We start from the raw sequence: 14100 nt of genomic DNA on the forward strand, positions 1-14100 counted from the left end.
GAATGGAGCAAAATCGTGACCAACATGTCTGCAAGTAAAGAAGCATTGCTATTGTCTACCTAGCCATGTTCGTTATCCATCAGTCCTGCCGGCGTAAGATGGTAGCTGCTTCCAGAGCTACTACTAACAAACCAAAAGTCGAGAGATATTCAACGTCGAACCCCCCTCCCGGCCTCCAGTCTAAAATCAGTAAAACAGACAGCAAAACACAAGAGGGAAGCCACAAAAAGCAGAAGGGAAAGATGAGAGATGCCACTGAGGCCACTATGTATAAGAGAAAACATGAAGATGAAACTAGAATCCACCCGTCATTGATCCCATCATCCGCTCTTTCAAACGCCAGTGCTGTATACCCATCATGCATAACCCGTCCCGACCAGTGATGTGTGAGGTATCAAAGGAAAGAAACAGAACAACAACTCAAAAAAGAAACTGGAAGTACAAATAGGCAAACAGTCATCTCCAAAGAAATTCCCCCAATCCACCATTACTCAATCCGAGCTTCCCTACCATCGCCGATCATGCTAAAGAAACGGTCGTGTATCGTCGTTGCTCGTCGTGCTGCGTCATGCCATGTCCCAATATGCTTCGTGTACGTTGAAAAGGAAGGAGACGTATCAGAACAAGCTGTATGCCAATCAACACCAAACTGAAGAAAACCCTTCCATTACCATCCCAAATAACCTTCCCCCCCCCCCTCATTCACAGCTTCCCTTAACTCGATCCCATCCCCCAACCGCTCCTCATTCTCTCAATGTCTTGAACGCATAAACGAAGATGAAGACAGCCCCTTGTAGTAGGAGGAAGATGATGACTTGCAAGACCTCGAAGATGATGGCCTCAAGGAGCTGTAGCCCGTGTCAGAGTAGTTGGATGGCGTAGCATAGCTGTAGCCAAGCGAGGAGTGGTTCCGGCACGAATGGCCGACTTCTATTGTTCTGGTTTCGACGAGGTGACCAGAACGACCATAGAGGGGGCAACGATCAACAGCGTGGGTGTAGTAGAGGCAGCGGCAGACTGAGTAAACCTCAACCAGTTGGTAACACATCGTGTAGTGAGGTTCAATTGGAGCTCAGGTCACTGATCAGAATTGGAATGTTGATGGAGATGATTCTTGTGTCTTGGCGTAGTTGCTCGATGGGTAACAGATCTTGTGATATCTAACTGTTGGATGCTTCACAGGAGGAATTGGATTCTGGTGACGAGATGATGGACTATATGTATAAATAAACGACGAACGAGGTCTGAGGAGCAAGAGAAACGTGTCAAGGGAACGAAGGGATGGTGATATAAATAATGATGGCTGCCGGTCAGGCATCAGCTCGGGACGGGCGTGGAGGACGAAGGATAATACGTCTGTAGCGGACTAGGGCTACAAAGAAGGAAACACAAGGAGTGAGCAATTCAGGCACGGTGCCTGTTATTGCAAAGGCTTAGATGTCCGACTCATAGTCGACAGACCGAAACGAGGCATCATGGAAGCCTTATAGGCCCCAAATGCCCGAGAAGGCCTCGTAAGTGTCATCTGCAACAGTGAGGTGGATCTGAAGTCTCAAGGGCGTGAAGGCAGCAATGGGGACACCTGTGGCTCTTCTGTCCCCGTGCTGGAGCCAGAAAGCCGGAACGGACGCTAAGTGGCTCATCGCTTCAGCGTGGTCCTGCAGGCTAGCGCAGACAGCACAGTCTTGGATGATGGCGCAGTAACAGAACAAACTAAGAGCGGTATCGAGCTGGTCTTGTTTGGACATCTTCTCTGTTTGGCATGGGCTGCTTGTTGTTCCGATGATATGCAAACCAGCATGTACACAGCCTGGGGCTTGTCCGGTCGTCAAAGATGTTGAGAGTGCAAGAGGCCAATTGTGGGTGCAGCAGGGGTTTTCTTCGCAAATGCGCACGAAACTTACCAAGATGGGGACTATCGACGCGGCCAGGTAGCGTTAATTGCCGAACTGGGTGTTCTACGGGAGCACACATCGTCAGCGGAAACCTTCTGACGGTAGTGTTGCGCATAACTCGCTAGTCGTAGTACCAAAGGCTTCTGCAAAAGTCTCCATTCTTACAAGTCAGCCCTGAACAGATGTTGTGGCAGCCTGGATTTTAGTGCATTCGGATCAAAACGCTAAATTCTGACTGGAGGAGGGGAGTAGAGAACCTTGCAGCCCATATCGGCGTGACTAATATGGGCATTGTGTTGCAGAACGCTGTGTTTGAGAATCAAACGACAGCGATCGTCGATCACCGTGCTACTCCACAGCGGGAAACATCTTGGTTGTTTGTGTAGCCGGGCTGGGCAAACGACACAAAACACACGGCTGACAGGTGGGAGTTTGTCCATAGGTTTCGTGCGGAAAATCTCAGCATCCACGGTATGTGTACGTGCCAACATTGGGTCATGGCATGGAGGTGCCGTCTCCAAACCTGTGGGAGCAGCATTGTAACTAGTACTTGCACCTATCCGTATGTACATACAGTTGGCCAACACTTGCTGATCTTTCCGGTGACCTACAGATAGGCCGTTGCTCGATATTTTACCCGGTACCTAAGTGGTCTTACTACAGACGCTGGGGCAGTAGGTAGTACCACTTGAGTCGCACCGATCTGGCGTCTACCGAGGTCGGCATCGCTGCTGTGGTTGCTCGGTATTCGCATCCAACTTTTTTGCGAGCAGGGACCCGGTCAATGTATGCTCCATCTCAGCCTTGCATTCGGCCTACCTGAGGCATGATGTCACCTTGGGCGTGTCCAGTCGGTCATTCTCAATGGCCCCTCCCAAGCGAGGATCGTATCCGGCACTCGAAGCTCCACAACACTCAGTCCGAGGCGACCAAGACTGCACCGCTTGAGATTATCGAGAAGGCAGAAAGAGTTAAAGCTTCGAAGCATCAGCCCATTGCGGGGCCTGGGTGGGTTAGCGCCGAATCCTCTGGGCATCCCGCAAGCAGCCCCACGTTATGACAGCGGGGTCTTTAATCACCAAGAAGGAGGACACAGGCAGGAGACAACACTCTCGAGCCGGGCACAGAAAGAATGATCTGGAAAAAAAAAGTCTTGATTGCGGTTTCTGCCATCAAGATGTAACGGGTGACGCGGCATCGCCCTCCCCGGCGAGGCGAGAGTGTCCATTGCTGAAAATGGGGGCCACCGGAAGGATTCAGTGTCCCAAGAATTCAAAAAACCTGGAGGGGCGTGCGTCACTTCGTATACACCTGACCTGGATGGCGGCCGGGAGATCTTCTGGCCCGGCCAGGCGGGGTCCGATGGCCTACGATCTGACCAGGCCTACGACGGGGCCAGGTCAAAGATGCGACCAAGCTTGAGCTTGTCCCAGGATGGCATCGATCAAAACGGTTGCCAAGAGAGTCCTTCCGCCCTCTCGTACTGGGTGAAAGCTTAGCTATAGCGTAAGCACAAGGGTCTTTGCCTTGAAGCTTAACAACTTCGAACAAGCAGGCCTCATCGGTATCCATTGGCTGTAATTGAAATGGCACAAATCCTTTGACCTAGTAAAATCGAATGTGCAAGCCGTCCTGAGCGTGCACCAGTACTTCAAAATGGTGGTACCAATCGTAGATTTTAGTACGGAGGTTGAAATTTCCGATTGTCAAATCCTGTCATGTGAGATCCCGTGATGCGTAGTCATGTCAGGAGACCTCGATTCTCCCTCCTAGGATCAAAATACTAGTTCAATGGATTGCAAAACACTTAGCCATTGGAATTGGCCAACGAGCGCTCTGCCTCAGTCAAAGGATTTGACTCTGCACATCAAATCTGGGCAAGGTTGTTCTAGAAAGGGAACAGCCACACAGCCTGACCATTCAGCACCGCAGTTCGCCTCGTTGGCCGGGGGACAGTTGACTTTGCCCCTGTCGATCTGCGATCGGGTGAACCACACTGCTGTCCTCAACTGCATTCTGATAAAAGCCCCGTTTATTGCTTGTTTTGTTGTGGCATTGCGCTCTTAGCTGGGGAAACAGTTGAACCATGTAACACAACATGTTGCAGCTCGTCATCGCGCACGGAATCCATACATTGCCCCATGCTCTCTCAAGAACCGCCCTCTTGGGTAATCTGGACTGAAATGCTCTCGCTTACCGAGTACTGAAACAGTCTGAACTCCATCTCGGTGTAGCAGACTATGGATTTTGCTGACATGTTTTGTACATTCTCAATACTGTTCTGCCATCTCCAATTCAGCACACTGTGCCTGATAATCAGCCTCACTTCGTACAGCAGGGTCATCGACAGATCTCGCACCGCAACATGTTCTTGATCAAGCGATATTTGCTCTCCTCCGGTGACTTGTGAAACAGTGTCGCTGTCAGCAACCAATGCCAAGCAGCAGGGTCCGGGGAAACTGCCCCCCCCCAACGTTCACAGTTCGGGGGCCAAGGCTCACCGGCCTCCGGCCAATCAGCCCGACTAGGTCGGGGCCCCACCATCAGTCTTCCGGAGGAGCCGCAGGGCACGGCGTTGTGGGCCCTCATTGCGGGTATTGGGCGGAGGAGAGCCCAGAAGTCGGGAGCGATAGACACAGCCCCAAGTCATCCGCATCTTAGCTGGGGTAGGCCCGTCAGGTTTGCTAGCCGTCTCTTCGCCAAAGTTTACAGCAAATAGAATGGTTCTGACATGAACTGGGCCACGGGGTCGCCGTCGGGAGCCAAGAAAATAGCTATCGGAAGTGATAGGACTTAATGCAAGTAAGCATTAGTGTGTAGTAGTAGCAAGCTGAGAACGCTGAGAACAGCAACGAGTATGCAAACAGAGACTCAAGAACTGGAAGATGAGGGGCATCGCGGAGGATTGGAATTGGCGCCTTTGATTGGTCTGCCTTGCTTCATTAGGAAACTGTCCTCCAGTCGTAGGGCCAAACTGGGTCCCAGGACCGTCCTGCCTTGCCTTGCCTAAGCAACCAGACAGCCATTCTTCACCGTTCACATGATTCCGTCCTGGAGTTTCAGGTCCCAACAAGTGAGAAACAGTCATGCAAAGTTCTAGGTTCCAGACTTGCTTGTTCCCGATTTCCTTGAACTTTGTCTTGTTCTTAACTTGCTTAGCCTCAATCCCGGCCGTCACCGATTGCCAGACTATCGCCGGCTGAGTCAACCACTTTCTTGACTCAACTGGAATGGTTGGATCTAGAATCGTGAACCATTCAACGAACCCAACATCGATGCTGCGAGAAAACATCTCGTATAAGGTTGAGACACGAGCGGGCCAGGCGTGGATGCAAGACGCCACAGAACGCCCGATCGCCCTGGGCTCTGGTCCTGAAGCCCTAAGTTTTTCATCACACCCTTGGCCTGGCAAGCAGCAAGCAGAGGATCAAAAGACCATACTAATAGTCTTACCTACGCAGTCAAGCACTAATTAACTACAGATACGGGTTACGAACTATCTGGGCGTGTGGTTACGTCTCACAACCGCTTGTCTCCCATGCGCAATACGTCCCCTTCGGACACTTCTGCTCTAAAGTCCGGTACGGCGTGGCAGTGCCCGCCTTCCTTCCTGCCTGGATGAGAGCAAGTTGACCTTGCTCACGCCTTACCTTGTATCCACGAGTGAGTTTCATGAGCAGGGCAAATCGGATAGGACAATGAATATGTTCCAGATATGTGTGTTGTCGGCTATAGTTCGCCTTGACGAGGCCCATGACGGCGGAACGCTAAGATACGGTAAACAAGTATACCGATATGGGAGACACTTGCCGACATGATCCACAAATCAGACAAGAGGCTTGGTTACACTCGGCGGCACAAGGAGACCCATATCTGGCTCTCAACCTCTTGGGCCTTGGGTTTTCGTGGGAGATGCCAGTCGCACGGGTAAGCCGACTTCTAGGTTTCGTTTGGATATTATTATGCTCTGAAGATATCCAGTTTTGCACTCAAGAGGCACAGATAGCTGGAACAATTTTGTGACCTGCAAATGGCCTAGTTGTGTACAGAACCCTTATACTCGTAATAGTCAACGTAAACCCAACCCCCCTTCTTGTTGACCTCTGCGTTCTTTTAGATGCCTTGGCTGATATGTTTATGTTCTCTGAACTCCTGGACCCTCGTGTCCAGTGAAGATTGGAAGCAATCTGCCCAAGGTTGAGAGATAAAACAATGAACAGGAAAGAGAGGTTGAGGGAAGGATACCTCCGATAGTACTTTCAAGTCTTCAAGGCCAAGGAGACTGTGAAGGATAGTTAAAAATAAACTGGACACGATTCGATGTAAGGAGTGTCTAATGGAAATCCCACTGTTATGAATGGCCTATGTATGCATGGTTACATATATGGACCCCAAAAACCTCTCGCCTCTTTTCTATGTGATAAAAGAGATTGATATGCCAGACCACGCCTTCCGCACCAAAAACTGTACGTAGGGACCTGCAACAGAGACGGAGAGACTCCTCAACGAGGATAACTTGGGCAATGATGTAGGAATGCAATAAGATCAAACGAACAACAATAGACCTAAAAAGGAGTGCAACTGCCAGTGGTATCACCGTCCGTGTTCCTTCCATCCACGACCATCACCACTTTGACGACCAGCTAAGCCAAACGAGCAAGCAAAACAAGGACCGACAAAGATGCAGTAAACCATTAGTGGAAAAAGTGAGGATGTGGTAATGCTTCAGGACCCGACCACTCCGACAGCCGTCCGTTTCTCATGCCATAACAATGCTGCGAAGACTGTAACACTCAAAGGGGCAAAGAAAAAAAAATGTAAAGGCCAAGAAACATGAAATCAAGAACACACCAGCACACGCCAGGGTACACCTTCATCAGGGGCAGATAAAAATACATGGGACGCATATAAGTGAGGGAGAGTAAGAAAAAGCGGCACCAATCACTCCTGATCCTTTTGCTTCCATCCATGCTCGCTGACAGCCATCCATCTTTTCTCCCTTCCTCTAATAAAAGAGAAAAAAAAACCAACCAATTCATCACCCTTGAAAAAACCCCTCTCCGATCCATCCCTGATTGTTCCTCTCTTTTTGTGTATCAAAATCATCATTAGTGTACCACCGACGTACGTATGTAGTAATAGAATGGACTTCGCAACAGGACAAGAATGCAATGCTTATATGTAACTCATCATCACCCACTCTCCTTTTGAAACATCCCTCCCCAATTCGCAACAAACCTCTCTTTTTCCTCACCCCTAACACTGCCCACACCAAAAACAACTACAACACACTCCCCACTCGAACCCCCATCCCCCCCTTCTCACGCGCCTTCCTCGATACACCAACATACCTCGCTAAGCCCGGCGTAACACCAGCAGGTGAAGCCGGCAGTGGCCTAGGCACGGGCGCCCGAAGTAATGAAACAACTCTTTGCTGACTCTGGCCCTGACACAAACTGTGGCTCTGAACCTGACTGTGCCTTTTGGATCCCTGGCGCCCACGAAAGCCGAACCCACAACCCCTCCCGGTAGATAGCTGCTGCTGTTCGCTGTCGTGCTCACGTTCTCTCTTTCGCGACTGTTGCGGAACCTGTGGCTGCGGCTGCTGTCGATGGTACTGACCGCCAACTACCCGACCGGAGTTGGCATCCTACGCTCTCCGACCCAAGGCAGCTGTGCCGGTCATGCCCATAGCAGCTGACGCTCCGGCAGCAGCAAGATCGTGGCCCCGTGTGGCTGTTGCGCCCGATGACGAAGACCCGCCGTTGAGGGTCTGCACGCTAGCGCTTGTCGACAGACCGCCTCCAGCATTCCTGAGAGATGCGCGCGGCAGGCTGCTGTTGCTGGGCACGCTGGTTATGCCGCCGGTCGAGGCGAGCGAGCCCGTCGAGCTGGACGAGTTGTGCGTATGGTGTGAAGTGTGAAAGGTGTGAGACGGGGTACGCTTAACGCTATTGCTTCCCACAAGCGTGGTGCCGCTGATGGTCCCGACGGTGCCTGAGGTCCCGATGGTAGTGGCAGTCATGCCTGAGACACGGCGTGAGGACGACGAGGAAATGACGGCCGGCTTGAGCGGGCCGGGGCCGGTCGAGGAACCGGATCCGGTGTGCTGGTGCTTTGAGCCTTCCTTTTCATCTTTCTGCTCACGCATGCGGTGGGATAGCGTAGACGGCTTGGCAGGTGTTGGTGGTTCGGGCAAAGGGCGTGGCCCATGAGTCGAAGTCAGGCTCGGAACACGCTTGGCGGGAGATAGCGTTCGGGGGATAGAAGGCTTGACGCCCGTGATAAATTCGTGGTGGATGGCTTGTTCTGGGGTCATGCGGCGCTCAGGATCCCAGCGGAGACAACGAGCAATGAAGTCCAGGAACGCCTCATCGTCGCACTTAAGCACCTGCTGGAGAGTCTTGGAGGACGGACGGCGCCGACGGCCCTTGGAGGAGACGGTCAAACGCGGCTTGCCCATGCTATCGAAAAACAACTTCCGACGTGTCGACTTCTCGATCAGGTGTTTCTCCGGCGGGCCGAAAACCTCCATGATACAAGCCAGCTGTTCCTGTTCGTTCTCGCCAGGGAAGATGGGCACCCCCGTGTACAGCTCAGCCAGGATACAGCCGAGAGACCACATATCGATAGGCAGGCCATAGGTCATGCCAAGGATAACTTCAGGAGAGCGATAGAAGCGAGATTGAATGTACGTATAAACCTTCTCGTCTTCAAAGCAGCTGGAGCCAAAGTCGATGACCTTGATTTCTGTGTGCAGAGGATGGCGGAGCAAGATGTTTTCGGGCTTCAGATCACAGTGGATGACCCTGTGCTTCTTGAGCAGATTGAGGGCGCTGAGAATCTGCTTGGTAAACCTGCGGATCAGCCTAAGCGAGAAGCCACGGAAGGAATTCGCCTTGATGAACTCGTAAAGATTCATGTCCAGAAGCTCGGTAGAGATGCAGAGATGGCCGCGGAAGTAGAAACTGTGAGTGAAGTTGACCATGCTATGCTTGTTATGCGGATCCTGCGCTTCATTAGCGAGAGAGTACCACCAACACCGTTCTGAAGCAACATACCCATTCGCGCAGCTTTTGCAGAATGTTAACCTCGACGAGCGCTTGCTGATGGAACCGCTTCTTGTTGCGAATAATCTTAACGGCCACGAGCACGCCGGTCTTGTGGTCGATGCAGCGAACGACTTGACCAAAGCTTCCCTTACCCAGGAGGTCAATGATCTCATAGCGATAAGCCAAATGGTCGCCAGGCACGATGGTGTAATCGCCGCGCTCGTCGTCGTAGCCATGGTTGGGCAAGTTGGACTGAACATCACCCACAACCTTGTTCGCGTTCTGAGTACCACAGAAATAGATGTCCTTGTAGTCCACGATCTCCCCGCGCTCATACACATTGAGCATGGCAATGCGGATGGCTTCCTGGGGGCTGACACGCTCTTTAGGTGTCGCCCGCTTCCGAAGGGCATCCAGCGTTCGAGCAGCAATTTCTGTATCCTTGCGGCGCAGGCCAAGCTTCCTCATTTCCTCCTCGGCAAGCATGTCCTCCTTATCATACTCAGGAACCCACAGATCGTCGTCCTTCATAACAGGCGCCGACGCCTTGGGCCTCAGAATCTTTTGTACCACGGATGAGTTGTGAAGGGCAGTCGCGCGCTCAGCCACAGATTCCAGGGTTGAATCCTTCTTGGCCGCAGTCAAGCCCTCGCCCCGAGCGCGCTGTTCTGCCATGATTGCGTGTAAGCTTGAAGACGAGCTCTTCCGCCTGCGCGCATCCAAGTAGTTCGAGGTCGTGATGCTCGACTTCGTGGGACTTGGGGGTTTGGGCACGGCCGGGATCGAGCCAACTGTAGCCGAGACGGGAATCCGCGGAGGAGGAGGAGGCATGGACTCGTGCTTCGTGGTCTTTGTCTCGCTAGTCTTCTCCGTCTGAATCTGACCGCTACTGTTCTTCGAATTATTGCGCTTCCAGGACAGGCTAAGCTTCCGCCTGAGGGAGCTCATGGATGATGGCGTTTGCGGCTCATCCGGGCTCGGCAGTGGGGGCGGGGACTTCGCAGGTTGCGGAGCTGCTTGTTTCGGCGGACGAGGATCGGACGGCTTGTGTTGATGATGAGAAACGTGTTGCTGCTGATGGACCGGGGATTCAGAGGTCGTATCGACCGAGATATCACCACCCGTCTTAGACCGTTTTAGGTAGGCAGCTTCGACATTTCCTCCCTTCGGCACAGAGGAGCTGAGGAATGGGGATGGTCCACTCCTTGGAGTCGGCTCGTGGACGGCGCTAAAGGACTCAGAAGAGCTCTGTGGTTCGGGCAAAGGAGGAGGGGTATCTCGCCGGAGCCGATGTACCGAGCTACTACTCCTAAGGTGCTGGACGTCGAACTTATCGTCGTTATACCTTCTCGAGAAAAAGGTGCTCTTGGAGGCCGTCATAGGGGTAGTAGGGGTCTTAGGAATCGTCTTGGTGGGCGGTGGTGAGACATTGTCTCTGTCTCTGTCGGATGAAGCAGCTTGTTCCTGGAGCGCGGCGATCTTGGCGGCGGTCGGCGTGTTGAGGGGATTCAGCGTGAGAGGCGGAAGCCGCAGAGGCTGCAGGGTCTTCCTCGCTGGCGCGGCGATAGGCTTGGTATCCAAGTCCAGCTTGGATGTGTGAATTGACTTGCGCTGGCTGGGACGACGCTGAAGCTTGTGAGCGGGCGTCTCGCTCGGCTGAGTCCCGGATACACTGCTGGTCGAGCTCTTGCTATGAATGCTGCTCGTATCAAAGGTGCGGTTCGAACTCCTCTTTTCGAGCTTGGGGGCCGGAGCGAGCGGGTCTCTTGGCGATTCAAAGGCCTTAGGAATCGCGGGAACGGGAGGGACGTCCTCGTCTTCCAGGTCGTGCCCGAGAGCGGCGAGACCAAGGACCTTGGGGGTAGGCAAGCGAGAAGCCGCCAAGGAGAGCCGTTGTTGGAGAGATTGGGTCGACGTCCGGACGGTTACCGTGTTATTAACGCTGGAGCTGGAATTGGCCGAGAGACCAGAACTATAAGATTTTCTACTTGGATCGGGAGTCGTTCTCGTCGAAGACGACGGGGTCGATATCTTGCGCGGCAACATCGAGGGCGACCGCGACGAAGGACGATCCAGAGACGCTGCTAATGGCGGGGGGTTCGGCAGCGCATTGCTGCCGGTCATCTGAGAATGATGCATGGATAAACGTTTCAATCTCTTCGCATCGGTCGGGCTAATCGTTCGAGCACCTAGGCCGGTAGCGTGGGGCGGGAGGACGCCTGGAACGACAGAGATGCGCTTAGCAGAGGCCGGATGGGATGTTTTGGACACTACCCTCGGTGACCTTGGCAGAGAGGTGGAAAGATGTGTTGTCTCAGGAGCAGCCAAGGTGGTGGTCTCTGCGGTAAGTGTCGGCTGACTCGACCTCGCCGTAGGCTGAACGGACCGGGCCTTTGCGGTCCGCGAGCCGGCCTGAGCTCGGACAGCATCGGGAAGCGGCCGTGAGCCACTGTCGATGGAGGTTCGTGGTAGATCCAGCCCGTTTTTGTCTGTGAGCGAGGCAATGCTGCCCCGGCGCCTATGCGTCTCAATATCCCCTCCCAACACCACATCTCCAGTCGACTTCCTGGGCGGTTTGGCGATGTGAGAGCCCGAGACGGGCGGGTAATGGCTTTGGGCGCGACGAGCGCGTGTCACTGCCGAAATAGGAGGAGGGTTTGAAGTAGTCGTGGATGTCGACGCGGTGCTGCTGCCCACGGCTCTGCCAGACGTGCTAGGTCTGCGCAGGAGGGAGCCGGCGCGGGACCGCGTCCCCAGGGCTGGCTGAGACGTAGTTGAATGGCTGCTCGCAATATTGCGCTTGGCAGTCGTGTCCAAACGCTCGCCCATGGTGTCGAGGGCGTGGTCGCCGAGAATGGTACCCTGGCCTGTGGGCGAGGGGAACTGGGTCAGCTTGAAGTCGGCCGAGGCGGACTCGAGGCTCGTCTGGAGGTCGTCGAAGCTGACGGATGGGAGAAAATCGAAGGAGTCGCTGGTGCCGTTATTATTTACATTGTCGGACCGGTTGTTTCTGCCGCCAAAGGAAAATAAAGAGTGATTGTTGGAAGACGAAGCGCTGAGCATCGGGGCGTCGGTGATGGTAGGTCGGCGAAGGGAGCTGATGCGGGTGGGACTCGCATTCGATGCTGTCCTGGATTGCAGAAGCAAGGAACGCGGGTCAGCCAAGGTCAGGGTCGGACGCGAGGAAGGCTCAATGTAACTCTGAGCCACGATTGCCGGGCTGCAAGCAATTGGGCGGGAGCCGCACTCCGTGGTGTGTGCGGTATGCGCGGTGTGCGCGGTATGTGTGTGCGCGTGTTCCTGTATTCCGTACCTTGTAGGAGACTGGGAATCCCGTATGGGGCCAGCGGGGTCAAGATGTTCTCTGTTCATAGGGGACGGCGCGCGGCAGAGGGCGTCGTCGGGATGCAGCAACGAGGGACGGCAGAGCAGAGCCAAAGGAATGTGAGGATGGGTGTGGAGGTCGGGCAACAGGCCCTAACAGCAAAGTCGGCGTGACAGCGTGTCGACGGGCGTGTCAGCGGTGCAGCAGAGAACGCAGCAGATGGGCAGATGGGTCGATTGGGCTTCTCGCGGGTCTCGAGATCTGGCGGAGCAGACGCGGGCGCCGCAATCAACGGGAAACCGGGGGGGGGAGGGGGCCAGAGCACTTCTTCGCCTTTGGCAGGATGGACAACCTTGTCGTCGTGAAGGGCTAAGGGCTCAGTCCGGTCAGGGAGCTGAGAGCAATCGAGAAGCTACCTCATTCCGGAGGGCGCTGCATCAACGGGACTGTTTCAGATGGGGACGTGGAGAAGGAGAAACAAGGGCCGTCGACCTGGATGAGGAGGTGAGTTGAGAGTTGAATTGCTGGGTGGGTGTTGAGTTGGCAGCGAACCAGCACACGGCCAAAGGCGGAGAGTGGGCCAAGCACAAGCTGCTTTAGGGCCTTGGGCTTTTTAGGGTCCACGATCCGCGAGGGTGAGGAGGATTCAGGATGCGAGGTTGCGATGAGCTGCAAGCTGTGCGAGCTGCGAGCAAGTCGGTCGCCGACAAGGTGGGCGAGCCTTCAACACAAGGCAAAGGCGCAACCTGAGGCACAGGGCACGAGGTGGTGTGCTGGTGTGCTGCTTCTGCTCAGTGCTGCTACTGCTGCAAGAATGAAGGATGGACACCGGTTGTTTCGCTGGGCTGGGCCCCCCAGGGCTGTAGTGCATGTTTTTGGCGGTCGAACAGCGGCAACGGACGGCCTGTTGCCAGTGGGCTGGGCTGGGTGGGTCTCTTCGTGCAAACAGCCAGTGGCTGTCAGCCCAGACCAGACTGCTGTCCGCCTTCCTCTTGCGACCTCTTGCAACATGGAACCCTCTTCTGGGACCGACAGAAAGTCACGACGGAAGTGGGCCCTCGATCCACGCTGGTGGCAGGGGACAACCGGCTGCTTACTGAGCAACGAGCCAGGACAGCCAGTAAATGACAGGCGAGGGCAGGAGAGAACGGCCAGCACCGACTCCCCGCCTCATTCAGACCCAGGGGTTTGATGTGGGGTTCAAGGCCGGAGCAGCCAACCTTAGCCAGAGATCTTTTTCTGCCATAAATCTGCAAAAATTCACCATCACAATGGCGGGGAGCGTAGAAGCAGCACGCTACAGCAGACTACGGCAGCCATACATATGCTACCCTGGACAAAATCGCCAGCTCATCGGCGGAGAGAGACAACACGCGTTGTCCGCACAGCCCGAAATTGCATTCATGCAGCCCAGCCATTCGAACCATCCTACCGGCCAGCCCGCTGTTGTCGTGTCTGTTGAGGTGCCAGCGATGCCATGCCAGCAGTGGCGGCGATAGAAAAAAAAAAAAGGGGGGGGGTTGTACCGTCGTGTGCCGATGCAATCGTGTTGATGGCTTGGGTTCCCTGGTTCTCACTAGCCGTTGTCGTATCTTGAGTGGTTGGCGCGCCCGTCGAACAGGCCCCATGCGGGTTGTTTGCTTAATGCCCCTGCGTTAAAGGCTCATATTCGAGAAAATGTTTCGAATGCCTCGGCAACCAGCAACCATTCCAAATCTCATAAGGTCGGGCGAATGTGACGTCGAGGTGCCAGATGCTTCCCGCGCTGTAATATATCACTGCGGACATGCCGGATATGTGACACAGAACGCGACGAGAACCTAAGGCT

General features: G+C 54.2%; 1 protein-coding gene across 1 annotated transcript; it reads right to left on the reverse strand.

Moving 5' to 3' along the window:
- Positions 1 to 7545: 7545 nt before the first annotated feature.
- On the reverse strand, positions 7546 to 12319 carry CTHT_0051340 (serine/threonine protein kinase-like protein; the record flags this gene model as incomplete). The annotated part of the gene is made up of 3 exons (XM_006695413.1): positions 7546 to 8904; positions 8957 to 12077; positions 12261 to 12319. 3 exons carry the CDS (start codon positions 12317 to 12319, stop codon positions 7546 to 7548), a joined length of 4539 nt encoding a protein of 1512 aa, XP_006695476.1.
- Positions 12320 to 14100: the final 1781 nt, after the last annotated feature.

This window comes from Thermochaetoides thermophila (genome assembly GCF_000221225.1).
Source record: "Thermochaetoides thermophila DSM 1495 unplaced genomic scaffold scf7180000011820, whole genome shotgun sequence".
NCBI lineage: Eukaryota > Fungi > Ascomycota > Sordariomycetes > Sordariales > Chaetomiaceae > Thermochaetoides > Thermochaetoides thermophila.